The 20595-nt window shown below is 41.1% G+C and overlaps 1 protein-coding gene across 4 annotated transcripts in view; it reads left to right on the top strand.

Moving 5' to 3' along the window:
* Positions 1–10358, top strand: part of ZRANB3 (zinc finger RANBP2-type containing 3) — a 177090-nt gene extending 166732 nt beyond the window's left edge. For all 4 annotated transcript variants that reach the window (XM_060178035.1, XM_060178034.1, XM_060178033.1 and 1 more), the window contains 2 exons: positions 633–764; positions 9138–10358. In XM_060178035.1, the coding sequence (XP_060034018.1) occupies positions 633–764; positions 9138–9236 (231 nt within the window). In that variant the 3' untranslated portion in view covers positions 9237–10358. The remainder of the gene's footprint in view (positions 1–632; positions 765–9137) is intronic.
* Positions 10359–20595: the final 10237 nt, after the last annotated feature.

The raw sequence follows: 20595 nt of genomic DNA, 5'->3' as shown, positions 1-20595 counted from the left end.
TGTGTGTGCATTCACACACATAAGCTCTCTCCCATCTTTCCCCCCATTTCTGTCTCTAGGACCAGAGAGCTAGCATAATGGTTATGCAGAACACTTTCATGTTTGAGGCTTTGAGGCCCCAGGGTCAATCCATCCTCAGCACTACCATAAGTGAGAGCTGAGCAGTGCTATGGTTAAAAAAAAATAAATAATACTGCTTCAGGTTATAGTTCTTAATGTCAAACTAAGTACATTTAGGTCAGCATTTAAATATTGTTTGAGTAAGTAATAGTCAGGAGTTTTAAATGTCTTATTTGTTCTTTTCTCAGTGTTGTTTTAGTGACTATAAACTAGCTCAAACGTACAGAGCAACTGATTTTTCTCAGTCTGTCAGGAATCTTGGTATTTTATATTTGCTTGTAATTTCTTTTTAAATGGATTAGGTAAGGGGGGAAAGGCTATACAGAAACATATTTTATTGCTTTCAAATTGCTAACCTAGAGGGTTTTTCCTACTCACAATAAGAGCTATAAAAGGCCATCTGAAATGTATTTTTCCCTGTGATTTTGCTTTATAAACATGATTGCACAATGCGAAACCAACAGTTCCCACATTGTATATTGAAAACTGCTGATCTTGTGTTCTCTTTGCAGCTTAACGAAATGATAAGAAACCCCGGGGAAGGGCACTTCTGGCAGGTGGATCACATCAAACCAGTGTCAAGTGGAGGAGGACAGTGCTCCCTGGATAACCTGCAGACTCTCTGTACCCTCTGCCACAGAGAGGTCAGTGAAGCTTCCACCTGTCAGTAGCTCCATCCCGGAACAGCTCACTGAAATCTGTGATCAAGGGCTGGCAAAACAGGTCACTTGGATAGTGCATCTGATTTGTCATGTGCATGACCCAGGTTCAAGCATTAGAAGGGGCTTAGGTGCTGTGCTGTGCTCTCTCTCTCCCTCCCTCCCTGTCCCCCCACCCCCAGTGTCATTCCAGACTGGTGAAACACCAGCAACAACTGCAGCAAAGAAAATTGTGCATCCAGCTATGGAAGCTTCTATGGCTGAATCTGTCTCCTTCTGGGATTTCACATCTCTTCTTATTCTTTTCATCACCTGACAGTTAAGTTTCCTCTTAAGGACTGTGTTAAGTTCTAGGTCACAGCTGGCAGAGAAGCTGTTCCCCTTTTAATTCACTGTAGGACCGAGAGATTTTCACCACTATGTAGGTGGAAAAGGCAAAGTCTTGAAGAGACCCAAACTCTCAACTTGGATCAATTGGGGCAGTGACATATATACTTATTTACAGCTAAGGATGTCCTGAAATATCTAAGAATGTTAATGACTTATCTCTAGGATCAGTTCAGCTCACTATGCAAACATTGCACTGCTAGTCAAAGGTATAACTTACTAACCTTGGCACATTTTCTAGCACTTACCCACTAGTTAAAACAAGATAGGAGAGTGAGAGAGTATACTTTTATCCACTAGGATGAAATTTCAGTAGGCAGTCCAGCAAAAGGTAGCAGACTTCAGAGTAGATAACCTAGGAAAGAAACTATGTTCAGGTGGTCCAGGAGGTGGTGCAGTGGTAAAGCTTTGGACTCTCAAGCATGAGGTCCCAAGTTCGATCCCCGGCAGCACATGTGCCAGAGTAATGTCTGGTTCTTTCTCTCTCCTCCTATCTTTCTCATAATAAATAAAAATCTTTAAAAAAAATTTAAAAAACTAAAAGAATCTATGTTCAGTATGTAATTTTATACCCATTTTTATTTAATTGATGGGAAATTTTAAGCATTTTTCCCATGATAATGTCTGTCATACTAAGATGGCTGCATATTATTCTATTGAGTGGATCTCTGTCACAATTTAGCCATTCTTATATTAATGAACATTGCAGTTCAGTTTTTTTATTTATCATAGTGCTGCTGAGAACAATTTTTAAAATATAAACTGTTTTTCACATTTTGAGGTCATTCATAAAAATAGAGTTTCAGATATGAAATAACTGAGTCATGATGTTTGGACATTTTTTTAGGACAGGAGTTCTTCAATCTGTTTTCCAAAAAGCTGAACTTATTTCTTCTCTTGTAATCCTAACAGCAAGTGATAGTCCCCACTGATCTGTAGCAATTAGTACTGATGTGGTAGAGGTTGGCCTGCCTTTACCTTGCTTGCTAAAGATATTACTGTTTTCTAAAATGTGAATCTATAGTACTTATGCTTTTGAGAATTGCTCATATATTTTAGTAATGTAAGAGTGTTTTCTCAAGCTTCTTTTACTAATTCAGATTCCTCAACTGGGTCACAAATATCTTTTTACATAAATGGGGTCATGGCATATACCAGGGGTATTTGATTTGTTTTGTTTTTAATTTTTTTCCTTTTTTAAATATTTATTTATTCCCTTTTTGTTGCCCTTGTTGTTTTATTGTTGTAGTTATTATTGTTGTCGTTGCTGTTGGATAGGACAGAGAAATGGAGAGAGAGGGAAAGATAAGAGAGGAGGAGAGATAGACACCTGCAGACCTGCTTCACCACCTGTGAAGTGACTCCCCTGCAGGTGGGGAGCTGGGGGCTCAAATCAGGATCCTTATGCTGGTCCTTGTGCTTTGCACCATGTGCACTTAACCTGCTGTACTACCGCTCATCTCCCTTGTTTTGTTTTAATTGTAACCCACTTTTCTTTCTCTACCCCTTGTACCTTGATCACTTCACACCCATATAGAATTTAACTGGGGAAAAAAAGGTTGTGTGATTTCTCAGTTGTACAAGTTGTTGCAAATTTAAGACATATAAGACAATTAAGATATGTTATAAAAAGGGCTAGAAGATAGCTCACCAGTCGGGCAGCTGTATTACCATGTGCACAGCCCAGGATCAAACCCTGGCACCAGACAGGGGGCAGGACTATAATGGGAAAGCTGTGGTGTGTGTGTGTGTGTGTGTGTGTGTGTGTGTGTGTGTGTGTGTGTGTGTGTGAAAAATGAAAAGTTGGATGGCTTACCTGGCTGAGCGTACCTATTACCATGCTTGAGGGCCAGAGTTCCCACCTGTAAGTGGGAAGCTTCCTAAGTAGAGAAGCAGTGGTTCAGGTATCTCTCTTTCTCCCTCTGTATTTCTCTCCCCTCTCAATTTTCTCTCTGTCTCTATTCAATAAAAAAATAAATAAAGATTTTAAGAAGAATGAGAAATTTGGCACCACTATTTGTGTATAAATAAAATGCAATCCCTTCTGCATTTTTATGAAAAAATTCTAATGGAAAAGTTCTTTTTGGGATTCGACTTCCGGAGGCGGAGCTACGAGCAGCAGATCGCTTTCTCTCCTCTCCTCTCCCGGATCAACTAGGAATACCAAAGGAAACCACCCGGACCGAAACAAGACAGGACTAGAATGACCACAGAAACCCAGTAAATCACCCATGAGTACAAACACGCGTGGCTGGTGACAGAGAGGAGAGAGGGGCCTAAGGAGAGATTAAGTGACTGCTAACAGTTCAACAGTTTGTCAGTGGAGACACCACCTCCAGTCTGCTCCACCAACAAGGGGACAGCTGAAGGGAGGAAAGGACTCCCCAGAGACTCACCAAGTGCAACTCTGAGTCTCCATTGCTACTACCCTCAGAATCTGGAGCAGCAACAGGGAGGGACACCAGGGGACAGAGATCTAACAGGGAAACTCAGCAGAAGACCTATACCTCTGTGGCATAGCTGAGGGGCTGTGAAAGTCTCTTTGCATAACCACTGGATTATCTCTGCCACACCCTGCTTTATCTCTTGGTCAAGAGTCAGTGATTAAGCTAAGAAGCCTATTGATAGTTTAAAAGCCCTCAGGCTCCCATAGCCTACAGGGGAAAAAAAAAGGCTTTTACACCACTGAACTACAACTCAGGGATTGAAAAAACTGTTAACTTATATAAAATGGTTAAAACAACAAGAAAAAATATTGGAGACTCGAACCAGGACAAGAGTCCAGCTAAAAGTCCTCCAGAGGGTGAAGCACAAAACAACGAGTTCAACATCCAAACATTAGCTAAGGAAATAATAACAGGAGTGAGTAAAGAATTTGAAAAAATTGTAATCAGAAATGCAGGAACAACAAATGAGAATATCGAAGAAAATTCTAATTATCTCATGGTTATTAGAGAGCTGAAAGCTGAAATCGCTGAGCTAAGAAGGCAACTAGCTGAACAAGCTAAAACAGTATCAGAGCAGGGCAACAAAATAGATGAACTCCAGAAAGCAGTGGAGGGCAGAGACAATAGAATCTATGAGGCTGAAGACAGAATTAACAAGATTGAGGATGAATTAGAGACAACTAAAAAAGAAGTAAGAGATCTCAAAAAGAGATTAATAGATGCTGAAAACAACAACAGAGTCCTATGGGATGACTTCAAAAGAAACAATATACGCATTATTGGCTTACCAGAGGAAGAAAGAGAAGAGGAGGAAGAAAGCGTTCTCCAGGCCATAATAGCTGAAAATTTCTCTAGTCTAGACAACACCAAAGACATAAAGATTCAAGAAGCCCAGAGGGTCCCAAACAGAATTAACCCAGACCTAAAGACACCAAGACATGTCATACTTAGATTGGAAAGGAATAAGGATAAAGAAAGGATCCTCAAGGCTGCAAGAGAAAAACAAAGAGTCACCTACAAAGGAAAACCCATAAGATTAGCAGCAGACTTCTCCATACAAACACTACAGGCCAGAAGAGAATGGCAAGATATCTATTGAGTGCTCAATGAGAAAGGCTTTCAGCCAAGAATACTATATCCTGCTAGACTGTCATTCAGACTAGATGGAAGCATCAAAACCTTCTCAGACAAGCAACAGTTGAAGGAAGCAACCATCACCAAGCCTGCCCTGAAAGAAGTTCTGAAAGGTCTCCTATAAACAACCAGACCACCACAAATAGGACATATATCAAAACACTCTAAAACTCTACAAGAATGGTGTTAAAATATCTTCAATCTTTGATATCAATAAATGTCAATGGCCTGAATTCACCTATTAAAAGACACAGAGTAGGAAGATGGACCAGAAAACACAACCCAACAATATGTTGTCTACAGGAAACTCACCTAACTCAACAAGACAAACACAGACTTAAAGTGAAAGGATGGAAAACTATCATTCAAGCCAATGGCCCACAAAAAAGGGCAGGAACAGCTATTCTCATATCTGACATGATAGACTTTAAAATAGATAAGATTAAAAAAGATAGGAATGGACACTACTTAATGCTCAGAGGATCAGTCAATCAAGAGGACTTAACAATTATTATCTATGCACCCAATGAGAAGCCATCTAAATACATCAAACTTCTACTGAAAGAGCTACAGCAATATTAACAGTAACACAATCATAGTAGGGGACTTCAACACCCCACTATCTCAACTTGACAGATCATCCAGGAAGAAAATCAGTAAAGACATAAGGGAGCTAAATGAAGAGATAGATAAACTAGAACTATTGGACATTTTCAGAGTCATTCATCCCAAGAAACTGGAATACACATTTTACTCAAATCCACATGGATCATTCTCAAGGATAGACCATATGTTAGGCCACAAAGACAGCATCAGCCTATTCAAGAGCACTGAAGTCATCCCAAGCATCTTCTCAGACCACAGTGGAATTAAACTAACACTTAACAATCAACAAAAGATTAGTAACAGTGCCAAAATGTGGAAGCTCAACAGTACACTTCTTAACAACTTCTGGGTCAAAGAGGAAATCAAGGAAGAAATCAAAATGTTTCGAGAGTTCAATGAAAATGAAGACACAAGCTATCAAAATATTTGGGACACAGCTAAAGCAGTCCTAAGAGGGAAGTTCATAGCTATACAAGCACACATTAGGAAATAAGAAAAGGCACAAATGAACAGCCTGATTGCACATCTCAAAGACCTAGAAGAAGAACAACAAAGGAATCCTAAAGCAGCCAGAAGGACAGAAATTACTAAAGTTAGGGGAGAAATAAATAACATTGAGAATAGGAAAACCATACAAAAGATCAATGAAAGTAAATGTTGGTTCTTCGAAAGAGTAAACAAAATCGACAAACCTTTAGCCAGACTCACAAAACAAAAAAGGGAGAAGACCCAAATAAATCAGATAGTAAATGAAAGAGGAGAAATCACAACAGACACTGCAGAAATTCAACATATCATGCGAGGCTTCTATGAACAACTATATGCCACCAAGCTAGAGAACCTGGAAGAAATGAATGATTTCCTAGATACCTACCAACTTCCAAAACTAAGTAAAGAGGAAGTGGATAACATGAACAGGCCCATCACAGCTAATGAAATTGAAACAGTTATCAAAAATCTTCCCAAAAATAAAAGTCCTGGACCAGATGGTTTTACAAATGAATTCTACAAAACTTTCAAAGAAGAACTAATACCTCTACTTTTAAAAGTCTTCCAGAAGATTGAAGACACTGGAATACTCCCTGCCAGCTTCTATGAAGCCAACATCACCCTGATACCAAAAGCAGACAGGGACACAACCAAAAAAGAAAACTACAGACCAATATCTCTGATGAACATAGATGCGAAAATATTGAACAAAATTCTAGCCAACCGGATACAGCAATATATCAAAAAGATTGTTCATCATGACCAAGTGGGGTTTATCCCAGGTATGCAAGGTTGGTTTAATATACGTAAATCAATCAATGTGATCCACCACATCAACAAAAACAAGACCAAAAACCACATGGTCATATCAATAGATGCAGAGAAAGCCTTTGACAAAATACAACATCCCTTTATGATCAAAACACTGCAAAAAATGGGAATAGATGGAAAATTCCTGAAGACAGTGGAGTCTATATATAGCAAACCTACAGCCAACATCATACTCAATGGTGAAAAAATGGAAGCATTTCCCCTCAGATCAGGTACTAGACAGGGCTGCCCACTATCACCATTACTATTCAACATAGTGTTGGAAGTTCTTGCCATAGCAATCAGGCAGGAGCAAGGAATTAAAGGCATACAGATTGGAAGAGAAGAACTCAAACTCTCCTTATTTGCAGATGACATGATAGTATACATGGAAAAACCTAAGGAATCCAGCAAGAAGCTTTTGGAAATCATCAGGCAATACAGTAAGGTGTCAGGCTACAAAATTAACATTCAAAAGTCAGTGGCATTCCTCTATGCAAACACTAAGTTAGAAGAAATTGAAATCCAGAAATCAGTTCCTTTTTCTATAGCAACAAAAACAATAAAATATCTAGGAATAAACCTAACCAAAGAAGTGAAAGACTTGTATACTGAAAATTATGAGTCACTACTCAAAGAAATTGAAAAAGACACAAAGAAGTGAAAAGATATTCCATGTTCATGGGTTGGAAGAATTAACATGATCAAAATGAATATATTATCCAGAGCCATCTACAAATTTAATGCTATCCCCATCAAGATCCCAAGCACATTTTTAGGAGAATAGAAAAAATGCTACAAATGTTTATCTGGAACCAGAAAAGACCTAGAATTGCCAAAACAATCTTGAGAAAAAAGAACAGAACCGGAAAAGTTCTTTTCGGGGGGGCAGGGGTAGATAGTAGAATTGTTATGCAAAGAGACTTTGATGCCTGAGGCTCCAAAGTCCCTGGTTCAATCCCCCGCACCACCATAAACCAGAGTTGAGCAGTGCTCTTGCCGGGCTAGTGTGGAGGGCGGGAGACATGATCCAGGAACCAAGCTCATGGTGGTAGCAATACAAATCTTTATTCATGCCGGAGCCCCAGAGTCGGGCCATGAGTGCAACCGGTTAAGCTACGTAGCGCCAACCACAGTGGCTGGCGTCTACCTCCCGGTCTGAATGCCTGACCTCCTCTAGGTCCAGAAGCGGAAGAGAAAGAAACTAGAAACGGAAGTGGCTTTTATAATAGCATAAGTGGGAGGGGTTGGAAATAGTAGGGGCTTCCCTAGCAACCGTTGCCAGGGATTCAGTTGGAGGGAACTATCAATACCCTGTGGGGACTTAGGAGGGAGACCTTTAATCATTTATAAGACAAAGCAGAAGCTTGATATGTAGATAATAATACTAGCATGGAAATAGGGTGGTTTGTGGGCCCTGCCAACTCGACCACATCTATACAATTTCCCAACATGCTATGGTTAAAAAAAAAAGTTCTTTCTAGGGGGCTGCGTGGTGGTGCATCGGGTTAAGCGCACATAGTATGAAGTACAAAGACCCACACAAGGATCCCAGTTCAAGCCCCCAGCTCCCCACCTATAGGGCGGTATCTTCACAAGCAATGAAGCAAGTCTGCAGGTGTGTCTCTTTCTATCTTCCCCTCCCCTCTCAATTTCTCTCTAGCCTATCCAATAAAAATAAATAAATAAATATGTCTGCCAGGAGCAGTGGATTTATCACTATAAATGGCACTGAACCCCAGTGATAACCCTAGAGGCACACACACAAAAAAGTTCTTTATGTAGAAACAGCAGAAGAATCTAGTTATTTTCAGCTTCATTTTGTTGTTTGCCCTTGGCTTTGCTGTTGAGTTGGGAAGAGCTTCAGAGCCCAGATAGCAGGGGATGGGAATACTGTACACACACTGCAGCCTAGGGATTGCCAAGATACTGTATAAACTCTCACTTGGATGAAAGGAATCATAGCCTCCAATTGACAGATTCACAGCCTTGCTGGGTAGCAAGACAAGCCCCAAAGTTATGTGCTTGCTCATTAACAACTGGGCCTAAGAGAAAGTAGGCTCTCTAGGTACTTAGAAGAGCTACTGGGGCCAGGTGGTGGTGCACCTGGTTAAGTGCACATTATAGTGTGCAAGGACCTGGGTTTAAGCCCCTGGTCCCCACCTGCAAGGGAAAGCTTCATGAGAGGTGAACCAGGGCTGAGGTGTCTCCCTGTCTCTCTCCCTCTCTGTCGCTCCCTTCCCTTTCAATTTCTGACTATCTCTATCCAATAAATAAAGATAATTAAAAAAAATTTTTTTTAAAAAGCTACTGGATCCTCTGCCTTGTGATTTGGTAAACTATCCTACTAGCAAAATACTCAGAAGTCAGTGTGGAGATAATGTTGCCAGGACAACAGTTTTAAGGGTTTTTGAGCTTCTGTCATGTCTACTTTTCTCCTAACATGTCCATATATGTCATGTCATTTTTTTTTTTTAACTTTTAGAGAACTGCCAAACAAGCCAAGGATAGAAACCAGATGAGAAGACAATCTGTAGCGTCAAAATATGGATCCGACATCACACGATTTTTGGTGAAAAAATGAAGCATAAAATTTTTTGAGTGACTGGTGAGATGGCGCAGTGAATAAAGTACAGGACTTGTATACATGAAACCCCGGATTCAACGATCCACACCTCTGATGCCAGAGTGATACTCTGGTCTCCATCTATCTTGTAAAAATAAGTTAAGTCTTGGGAGTCAGGCGGAATCACAGCGGGTTAAGCACTCATGGCGCAAAGCACAAGGACCATCATAAAAAATCCCAGTTTGAGCCCCCGACTCCCTACCTGCAGGGGAGTTGCTTCACAGGTGGTGAAGCAGGTCTGCAGGTGTCTATCTTTCTCTCCTCCTCTCTGTCTTCCCCTCCTCTCTCCATTTCTCTCTGTCCTATCCAACAACAATGACATCAATAACAACAACAATAAAAAAAAAACAAGGGCAACAAAAGGGAAAATAAATAAATAATATGAAAAAAATAAAAAAGAAGTAAGTCTTTCAAAAATCATGGATGACAAATTAGCATGTGGAAAATGTCACACAAATGTTGTTCATGTTTGTCTAATTTTTAATGAAAAACTTTAGAACAAAAATCAAGATTGTGACTTTCCTTACATAGTAAATGCTCTCTAGTACTCAATAGCTTTTGAGAGCACTCAATGGAAACTGAGATTAAGTAAATATTTCTATCATATTGATGATGTCAATGCAGACTCTCAATTATGTTATAGAAAAGTTTTGTTAAACATTTATTTCTTTAGCTATACTGTAACCATGTCATATGTGGATTGTATTTGTGGTTTGTATTTGAAGATTATATTCTCAATTACCTGGAAAATGTTACTGGATTAGTACTGGTGCTTACTGCTGAGGAAGTAGGATACTGCAAAACTGTAATGCAAATTTCAGAGGCAAATCATCATATTGAGGAATCGTGGGTCCAGCGTGTCTGCCCTGCTTGGTTTAGTATGCAAAAGAGACTTCGCTAGATGATTCCAAAATGTGTTTACACATTTTATTTCAACTTTTTTGTTTTCCTTCTTAATCATTGTCTTTACTGAAAACAAAATTTTTAAAAATACGATAATTATTCCTTGGTGTTTATGGGCAGTTCAGGGATACTAAGTAAAGAAATTGTTAACACTATTAAAAAACTGGAAACACAAAATGTGTCAGTTATATTCTCTTTTTTTTTTTTTAGTTAGCTTGTTTTAATGTATAAAAGTAGGCTTATGTCAGAGTATCCTCTGTCTTCTTACATTTAAAAAGCCCTATCTTGATGATGATGATGATGATGATGATTTTACTAGAGCTTTGCTAAATTCCAGCTGGTGGTATTTGGATTTGTACCTGGAACTTTTTCTGCCACAGGCATGGTCTTCCTGCATAACCACTGTGCTATCTCCTGATGCCCTCATGTTTTCCCCTTCATCTCAAGTTTCTGCCTCTGCTGCTGAGCTTAACACCCAGATGTAAGCCCCCTTGGGAGCCCTAGAACCTGGCACCTCCCTCTTCCTGGGGATTAAGGGATGTATGGAGTAGGGGTCCCAGCTCTGGGCCCTCTGCCCCTCCCCCTTTAGACTAGGGGCCATGTCATGGTGCAGCCTCTCTCCGAGCTCCTCCGTTCAGTCAATCCTGGGTGGTCAGATCTTCTGGGCCCAACACTGCCCTGCTCCTCGGCATCTTGACCACGTGCTTCCCTTACTCCCAGAAGCTGAGAACCACGGGCGGCCTGTATCCCCTGAGACCTGGCCAGACTCCACTCTCCTCCCCTGTGCAGCACCGGCAGACTCCCTTGGGTACACATGCAGCTTTATTTCTGCTGGGTTGTACTGCTTCTCCACCGTCAGCCCGGCCCTGTGGACAGCTGAGAACCAGTAGCACAGTGACCCTCCAGAGGTATGGGAGGGGACAGGTGACTGGCAAGAAGACATCAGCCAAGGCACTTAGGGGCTTACTCTAGACCCTGAGGGGAAGACCTGAAGTCGGGCCAGGAATGAGATGGCCTAGGTGGGCCAGAGCTGCCCAGGTATTTCCCAGAAGTCCCTTCAAGTGCTACCACCTCAAAACCCCATCTTATTAAAAGTGTGCTTTTAGTATTTTTTAAAGGAGTGATAATGAGGGACTGGGCAGTGGCACACTGGTAGAGTGTACATGTGAGGACTTGGGTTCAAGCTCCCTAATCCCTACCTTCAGGGGGGAAGGCTCATGAGCACTGAAGTAGTGTTACAGGCTTTCTCTCTTCCCTTCTCTTTATCTTCCCCTTTCTATCTCAATTTCTCTGTAAATAAAAAAGAAAGAAATAAAGAAAAGAAAAATGAAATAAAAATCACCATCAGAAGCAGTGAATTTGCTGTCATGCAGGCACCAAACTCCAGTGATAACCCTGGTGGCAATTAAAAAAAAGAATGATAATGATTTAAAACACTTTATAGTAAAGCTTTATTAGATGAGATGTATCTTTAAAATGCAATGGTTAGGGAGTCGGGTGGTAGTGCACTGAGTTAAGCACATGTGGCACAAAGTGCAAGGGCCGGCATAAGGATCCCAGTTCAAGCCCCCGGCTCCCCACCTGCAGGGTAGTCACTTCACAGGCGGTGAAGCAGATCTGCAGGTGTCTATCTTTCTCTCCCCTTCTCTACCTTCCCCTCCTCTCCATTTCTCTCCGTCCTATCCAACAATGACGACATCAATAACAACAATAATAGCTACAACAATAAAACAAGGGCAACAAAAAGGGAATAAATAATTTTTAATGCAGTGGTTGGACCAGCAAAATAACTCATGTATCATGTTAGATTTGTCGTGTGGGCCACTCAGTATTAATGCGCAGCCTCCAATACACTGAAAGAAGCTTTGGGGCCCTTCTCTCTCTCTCCTTCTCTCTCTCATTAATTTTGGAGCTGTGAGGACCCAGCAATAACAAAGAATGTGCTGGTAATATTAAAATATAGCTATTATTCAAAAATAAAAAGAGGGGCCGGGTGGTGGTGCACCTGGTTTAGTGCACATGTTATAATGCACAAGGACCCAGGTTTGAGCCCCCGGACGCCACCTACAGGGGGAAGGCTTTGTAAGTGGTGACGCAGGGCTTGCTGGTGTGTGTCTGTCTCTTTCAATTTCCACCTTCCCTCTCAACTTCTGGCTGTCTCTATCCAATAAATAAAGATAAATAATAATAAAGAATAGAGGCCAGGTGGTGGTGCACCTGGTTGAACACACACATTATAGTACACAAAGACCCAGGTTTGAGCCCCCAATCCCCACCTGCAGGGGGAAATTTTCACAAATGGTGAAGCAGTGCTGCAGGCGTCTCTCTGTCTCTCTCCCTCCATCTCCCCCTTCCCTCTTGATTTCTGACTGTCTCTATCCAACAAATAAAGATAATTTTTAAAATGTTCAGTGGTCTGGGAGGTGGTGCAGTGATAAAGCTTTGGACTCTCAAGCATGAGGTCCCAAGTTCGATCCCCGGCAGCACATGTGCCAGAGTGATGTCTGGCTCTTTCTCTCTCCTCCTTTCTCATAAATAAAAAAATAAAAATAAAAATAAATCTTTAAAAAAATTTAAAAATAAAAGAGTGATGGTAAAAAAACGATGGCTGACAAAGTAGCTCACTGGATGGTCCACTGCTTTGCCATGTGTGTAGCCCAGGTTCAAGGCTCGCTGCTAAACCATTAAGGAAGCTTTGGTGCTGTGGCTTCTTTGCCTCTTTTTCTCTTTGTCTTTATGTCTACCTGAAAAAGTCACTCTGGGGCCCGCAAGATCATTCATTTAGTGCATTTGTTTTGTCATGGGCACAATCCAGGTTCCAACACAGCCCCAATTTCACTGAAGGAATCATCTTTGGTGCCATAGTGTCTGCCTCTCTCTCTCCCTCTCCCTCTCTCTCTTTCTTGATTTAATAATGATCAACAAGACTATAGAATAAGAGGACTACAATTCCACACAATCCCCACCACCAGAGTTCTGCATCCATCTCTCCAGACAATACCTTTAGTCTACTTGCATGTTAGCTGCTGGGCTCAGGCAAAAATTAGTAAAGTCATGGGTCCCTTGGAACATGCCTAAAATAAGACTCCAAAATGGAGACCCCAAATCTCATCTGCTATAGTCTTACTTTTGGGTTCTTAATTATTAAACAATTTGTTCTCTGTCTCTTTCTATCTGAGAAGTTGGCTTGGAGCACGAAAGCCCCAGTGATGATAAAAAATGAGAAGAGGGGAGGGGCAGCAGCGCAGCAGGTTAAGCACACACGGTGCGAAAGGGAAGGACCAGCACAAGGATCCCATTTCAAGCCCCTGGGCCCCACTTGAAGGGGGTCCCTTCACAGGCGGTGAAGCAGGTCTGCAGGTGTCTATCTTTCTCTCCCCCACTCTGTCTTCCCTTCCTCTCTCCATTCCTCTCTGTCTTAGCCAACAACAATGACAGCAATAACAACAACAACGATAAACAACAAGGGCAACAAAAGGGAAAAAACAGCCTCCAGGAGCAGTGGGTTCCTAGTGCAGGCACTGAGCCCCAGCAGTAACCCTGGAGAGAAAAAAAGAAAAAGAAAAAAAGAAGAAAAGAAAAGGGGTCGGGCAAGTGGCCCCTCACCTGCAGGGGGGGGGGTCGCTTCACAGGCAGTGTCTTTCGCTCCTCCTCTGTCTTCCCTCCTCTTGACTTCTCTCTGTCCTATCCAACAACAACAGTGGCAACAATAACAACAACAAGGGTAACAAAATGGGGGAAATGGCCTCCAGGAGCAGTGGATTAGTAGTGCAGGCATAACCCTGGAGGCAAAAAAAAAAAAAAGGAGAGAGAGAGAGAGAGAGAAGAAAGAGAAAAGGGAAAGGGGGCAAAAGAGGAAGGAGTCAGTCCTGAGTGGTGAAAGCTACAGAGATGACAAAAAAAAAAAAGAAGAAGAAGAAGAAAAAATTTTTAAAAATCAAGTATAATCTTTCAATATGCCGGAATCACAAGAGCAAAGAATCAGAACTTACAAAAAAAAACAGGTATACGGACTGGGCAGTGGTGCACCCGGCTAAGCGCACACAGTACTTAGAGCAAATACCCACACAGGGATTCGGCACCCAGCTCCCCATCTGCAGGGGGGAAGCCTCACTAGCGGTGAAGCAGGTCTGCAGGTGTCTGTCTTTCTCTCTCCCTCTCTCTTCTCCCCTCTCAATTTCTCTCTGTCTTATCCAATAAAATGGGGGTTGGGGGGACAGGTATAAAGAAGAATGTCCCTCAAAAAAAGCTTTTTTTTTTTTTAATACTGCTGGGATGAAACTTTCACTTTTTTTTTTTTTTTTTAACCAAAGAACTGCTCAGCTCTGGTTTATGATGGTATGGGGGATTGAACCTGGGACTTTAGAGAGTCTCTTTGCATAACCATTATGCTAGCTAGCTCCCACCCAACTTTTCACATTTTAGATTAGTAGGTGGTGTTTTACAATACCAAGCACTCGTTTTTAGAGAGATTTAACAATCATAAATTTTCCTTCCAGAGTTACTCTTTGGCTTGTAACTATTTCATCGCAGGAGATCAAATAGTTATTTATTTTATCAGTTAGGTTTTTTGTTATGTTGGCCTCCTTTCTGCTTTGTTAGTCAGGCTCTTTGCAGTTTTCTGCCTCATTGCCAGGGTAACCTAGGATTCCTCATGGTTGAGAGCCGAGAAGCCTACATGCTGCTTTTCCTCCAGCATGGGGTATTCACAAGTGAGACTTTGGTCTAAGTAGGTCAAATTTGAGTGGAGCTTGCTCTTTTGATCAAACTAGCATTGCAGTTCTAGGGGAGAAAGTGCTTAGAAGTAGGCACTATAAAATGGGTTGAGGTGAAATGACCCAGCAACACAGTTTCTTTCTTTGCCAAATTTCAAAGTTCCAACCAGTTAAAAGCTAGATCAGGACATCGAAATGAGTAAAATACTTAAGAAATAATTTTTGCTAAGGCAAAATGAACACTATAGGACATTAATGAAAGAAGACATAGATGGAAAGAATCTGTTTTCATGGATTGGAAGAATTAATATTGTTAATATACTAATACTGACCAAAACAATTTATCAGTTCAGTGCATCCCTATCAAAACTCCAATGATACTGTAAAAACAGAAATAAAGTAAATAATACAGTAAATAAAGTAAATAATAAATAAAGTAAATAAAAGTAAATAAAAAAGTAAATAAATAAAATAAATAAATAAATAAATAAAATAAATAAAGTAAATAAAGTAATAATAAAGTAAATAAAGTAAATAAAGTAAATAAAGTAAATAATACTTAAAAAATAAAGTCTTAATAATACTTAAATACTTAAAGTATTTATATATTATATTAAATAATAAATAATTAAATAATAAATAATTATATTAAATAATATTAAATAATATTAAATAATAAATAATATTAAATAATATTAAATAATAATTAAATAATAAATAATTATATTAAATAATATTAAATACTTAAATACTTAAAGTCTAAATAATACTTAAAAAATAAAGTCTTAATAATACTTAAAAAATAAAGTCTCCAGGTGGAGACATCCCACTGCCTGGATGTAAATGATATTACAAAGCCATAGTAGGGCTGGAGTAAAATATCACAGTGGTTTATTCAACACACTTTCATGCATGAGGCACCACAGGTCCCAGATTCAGTCCCCAATGACACCATCAGCCAAAGCTGAGCAGTGCTCTGGTTTAAAATAAAAACTAACAAAAGTATATTTTGGTGGGTGTGGCGTGGAACTATACACAGTAATTTTACAATCTTGTAACCCACTGTTAACTACAAAAAGGTATATTAATCGAAAGAGTACAGTACTGGCATAAAATCAGACGTGGATCAATGAAGCAGATCAGAACTATAGAAATAAACCTATATACTAAGAAACTGTCAACAAAAGAGCTAATAATATACAGTGGAGCAAGGGCGGTCCCTTAAATTAATGATGTTGGAAAACTTGACGGTCACATATAGTTAAATGTTTTATGCTGTATACACAAATGAACTCAAATTAACTAAACATTTAAACATAAGACTTAACATCAAATTCATTAGTGAAAACAGAGGGCAAAACTCTTCAGAATCAGATGTGGTAAAGTTTTTCCTTTTGTTAGGTTTGATATCAACAAAAGCACAATTAAACAAGTGGGGCTACATTAAAATTCTACATAGCAAAGGAAACCAACAGAATGAAAAGATGACCTATAGAAAATATTTGGGGCGGAGGGTAGATAGCATAATGGTTATGCAAACAGACGCTCATACCTGAGGCTCCAAAGTCTCAGGTTCAATCATCCCACACCACCATAAGCCAGAGCTGAACAGTGCTCTGGTTAAATAAAAAAAAGAAAAGGAAAGAAAATATTTGTAAGGGGGGGGGCGGGTGGTAGTGCATCAGGTTAAGCACACATGGCACAAAGGTCAAGGACCTACATAAGGATCCTGGTTTGAGCCCCCAGCTCTCCACGTACAAGGGGGTCGCTTTACAAGCAGTGAAGCAGGTCTGCAGGTGTTTATCTATCCCCCTCTGTCTCCCTTACTCTCTCGGTTCCTCTGTCCTATCCAACAACAACAACAGTAACAACCACAAAAATAAGGGCAACAACAATGGAAAAAATGGCCTACAGGAGCAGTGTATTCGTAGTGCAGGCACTGAGCCCCAGCAATAACCCTGGAGGCAAAAACAAAAAAACAAAACAAAAACTGTAGGGGTCAGGCAGTGGTGAACCCTGTTAAACGCACATAGTTCTTTTTTTAAATATTTATTTATTTCCCTTTTTGCCTTTGTTTTATTGTTGTAGTTATTATTTATGTCATTGTTGTTGGATAAGACAGAGAAATGGAGAGAGCAGGGGAAGACAGAGGAGGGGAGAGAAAGACAGACACCTGCAGACCTGCTTCACCACTTGTGAAGCGACTCCCATGCAGGTGAGGAGCCGGATCCTTACGCTGGTCCTTGTGCTTTGTGCCACCTGTGCTTAATTCCCTGTGCTACCACCCGACTCCCCCAACGCACATGGTTCTAAGCGCAAGGACCTGCACAAAGATCCTGGTTTGACCTCCCACTCTCCACCTGCAGTGGGGACACTCCACATGCACTGAAGCCCATCTGCAGGTGATTATATCTCTTCCTTCTCTATCTCCTCCTCCCCTCTCAATTTCTCTCCATCCTAGCCAATAAAAAAATGGAAAAATAATAACTGCCAAGAGCAGTGAATTCATAGTACTGGCACAGAGCCGCAGCATTAACCCTGGAGACAAAAGAAAAAAGATATCTGTAAGATCCATACAGGTCTGTGAAACGTAAGGAATTAGTACTGGGACATTACGGTACCTTGAGGGGTCTCCACAGAAGTCCGCAGTGACGGTGTGACCTATTGCCTGTGCACAGCTGAGTGCACAGCCACATTAGCTACAGTGGTTGCTGCCTGGACCATCAGGCCTGACTGCTGGAGACCAGCACCAGGCACACCAACAGCAGATGGTGGAGGAGTTGGTGCCAGTAGCTGAGCTGCTGCCACTGGCCAGAGGTGCCAACCAGGAGGTGCAACCTCAGCTTCCACACAGCATTGCCAATGCACTGCAGTTCCAAGATGGTGTTTGCAGCTTAGAAAAGAAGAGCCTCTGAATCCAGGTAACAAAACCAGGAGTGAATAAGCCAGCTTACAAATATTAGGGGCCAGGCAGTGTCACATTGGGTCAAGTGCACATAGTACCAAGTGCAAGGAATCACGAAAGGACCCAGGTTAGAGCCTCCCAGCTCCCTTCCTGCAGGAGGGATGCTTCACAAGCTGTGAAACAGGTCTATAGGTGTTTCTCCTTCTTTATCTTCCCTTCCTCTCTCTCTATTTCTCTCTGTCCTATCCAGTAAAATGGAAAAAATGGCCACCAGGAGCAAAAGAGAAGGAGAGAGGGAGAGAGAGGGAGAGAGAGGGAGAGAGAGGGAGAGAGAGGGAGAGAGAGGGAGAGAGAGGGAGAGAGAGGGAGAGAGAGGGAGAGAGGGAGAGAGAGGGAGAGGAAGAGGGAGAGGGAGAGGGAGAGGGAGAGGGAGAAAGGGAGCACTGATCTGTAAAAATGCTTGCACTGAGAAATGTGTCTGTGTCCATCAGTGAGACAGTGCCCGGAAATGATGTCAGTGATTTCTGTGTGCTGCCAGCTGCCATCTGCAGTGATGAGGGCTTCCTGAGTGAGGGGGCTCACACCCAAGACTATGTGCTCCCTGTTAACTATGGCTGAGTGACACAATCTCCAAACCCTCTCTGGTGAGAGGTGAAGTTACTTTTAGTATCCCCAGAGACCTGGGAGAGATCTATAATTGGAAATTTCTAAAGAAACCTATTCTCAGCATTAATGTGTGATATCATTTCTTAGAAATATTTCTCTGGCACAAATAAATACCTTTCTCTATTTTCTTTTTTAAAATTTTTTAATATTTATTTATTTTCCCTTTTGCTGCTTGTTGTTTTTCATTGTTGTTGTAGTTATTATTGTTGTTGGTACTGATGTCATTGTTGTTGGATAGGACAGAGAGAAATGAAGAGAGGAGAAGAAGACAGAGAGGAGGAGAGAAAGACAGACACCTGCAGACCTGCTTCACTGCTTGTGAAGCGACTCCCCTGCAGGTGGGGAGCCGGGGGCTTGAACCCAGATTCTTACTCTCGTCCTTGAGCTTTGTGCCACCTGCGCTTAACCTGCTGCACTACCGCCCGACTCCCTCTATTTTCTTATACATGGGGAAAGGGTTTTCTGCCCACATTTCTTTTTTTAAAAAAATCTTTATTTATTGACTACATAGAGACGGCCAGAACTTGAGAGGGAAGGGGGATATATATAGAAAGGGACAGAGACACTTGTGTCCCTGCTCCATCACTCACAAAGCTCCCCCCATGCAGGTGGGGACTGAGGACTCCAGCCCAGGTCCTAGTGCATTGTAACATGTGTGCTCAATCAAGTACACTACCACCTGGCCCCCTGCCCACATATCTTTCTGATAAATCTTCGGATCCTTGAGTAAGACATTTAAAATATAGCTTCATTGGAAATGAAAGTATGAAGCATTTCAAATTATGTGTCAGAGAAGTCAGTTATCTTGAGCTTTTCAGAATAAAATGAAAAAGGAAAAAAAAAACCATGTTTACTTAAAGGATACAAAGTCATGAGTATCAAGCACCAAAAACCGGTTATGGAAATATCTAATTTTCCGATAAGTATTAGCCTGTCTCTCACCCCATCTTTTTTTTTTTCTTACTGAAAGATTGTGAGTTCTTAGTTTGCACAAATCTATATGAATATCCAGCTGCCAAAATACACTCCATCCCTCTCCTCTCCTCGCCAGCTGTTTTTTGTAGCTAAGGGTGTCTCACCGCCTTGGCTGTGTTCAGACTTGCTGCTGGGAAATGTCACTGGTGTTTAAATGCTAAGTTCTGACTGGTCTCTCTCGACATCAACAGCTTCTCTTCTAACTTTGAAGTTACTGATTAACTATCTTATTAGTAGATACTAGCTCCTCCCCCTCCTAAGAATTGATATATGGGGGAGTCGGGTGGTAGTGCAGTGGGTTAAGCGCACATGGCACAAAGCGCAAGGACCGGCGTAAGGATCCAGGTTCGAGCCCCCGGCTCCCCACCTGTAGGGGAGTCACTTCACAAGTGGTGAAGCAGGTCTGCAGGTGTCTATCTTTCTCTGCCCCCTCTCTGTCTTCCCCTTCTCTCTCCATTTCTCTCTGTCCTATCCAACGACAACATCAATAACAACAACAGTAATAGCTACAACAATAATAATAATAAAAAGAATTGGTATATGGGACACTTTGAAAAAAAGACACTGCTAGGGGCTGAGTGGTAATGCACCCTGTTGAGCGCACATGTTGCAATGTGCAAGGACCTGGGTTCAAGCCCCCAGTCCTCACCTGCAGGGGAGAAGCTTCAGGAGCAGTGAAATGTTGCTGCAGATTTCTGTCTTTCTCCCTATCTCCCCCTTTCCTCTTGATTCCTCTCTGTTTCTATACAAGAAATAAGATATTTTTTAAAACACTGCTAGCATTTCTGCATGTTCTATTAAGTGCTCATACTTGACGGTCTTTCTGCTCTTATACATATGTTCCCTACTGTCAGAGTTCATCATTATAGTACTGAAACTCCAAACAACTATATCTATGTGACACTTCAGATATGTTTAAGAAATGATCTCAAAGCCACACCAAACACTAAACACCCACTGTTAGGAGGGTGGGCAATAGTGTAATGGAGAGGGTAGATAAAAAGTCCCAAGTTCAATCCACGGTATCATATACACCAAGTAATGCTTCAATTCTCATGCTCTCTGTTAATAAATAAATAATTTTGTTTACTGCTTCAATTCTCATGCTCTCTGTTAATAAATAATTTTGTTTACTGGGGTGGTGGTAGGAGCT

Source organism: Erinaceus europaeus, chromosome 18 (genome assembly GCF_950295315.1).
Source record: "Erinaceus europaeus chromosome 18, mEriEur2.1, whole genome shotgun sequence".
NCBI lineage: Eukaryota > Metazoa > Chordata > Mammalia > Eulipotyphla > Erinaceidae > Erinaceus > Erinaceus europaeus.
Note: the sequence above shows the minus strand (reverse complement) of the source record. Positions and strands in the feature narration are given on the sequence as shown.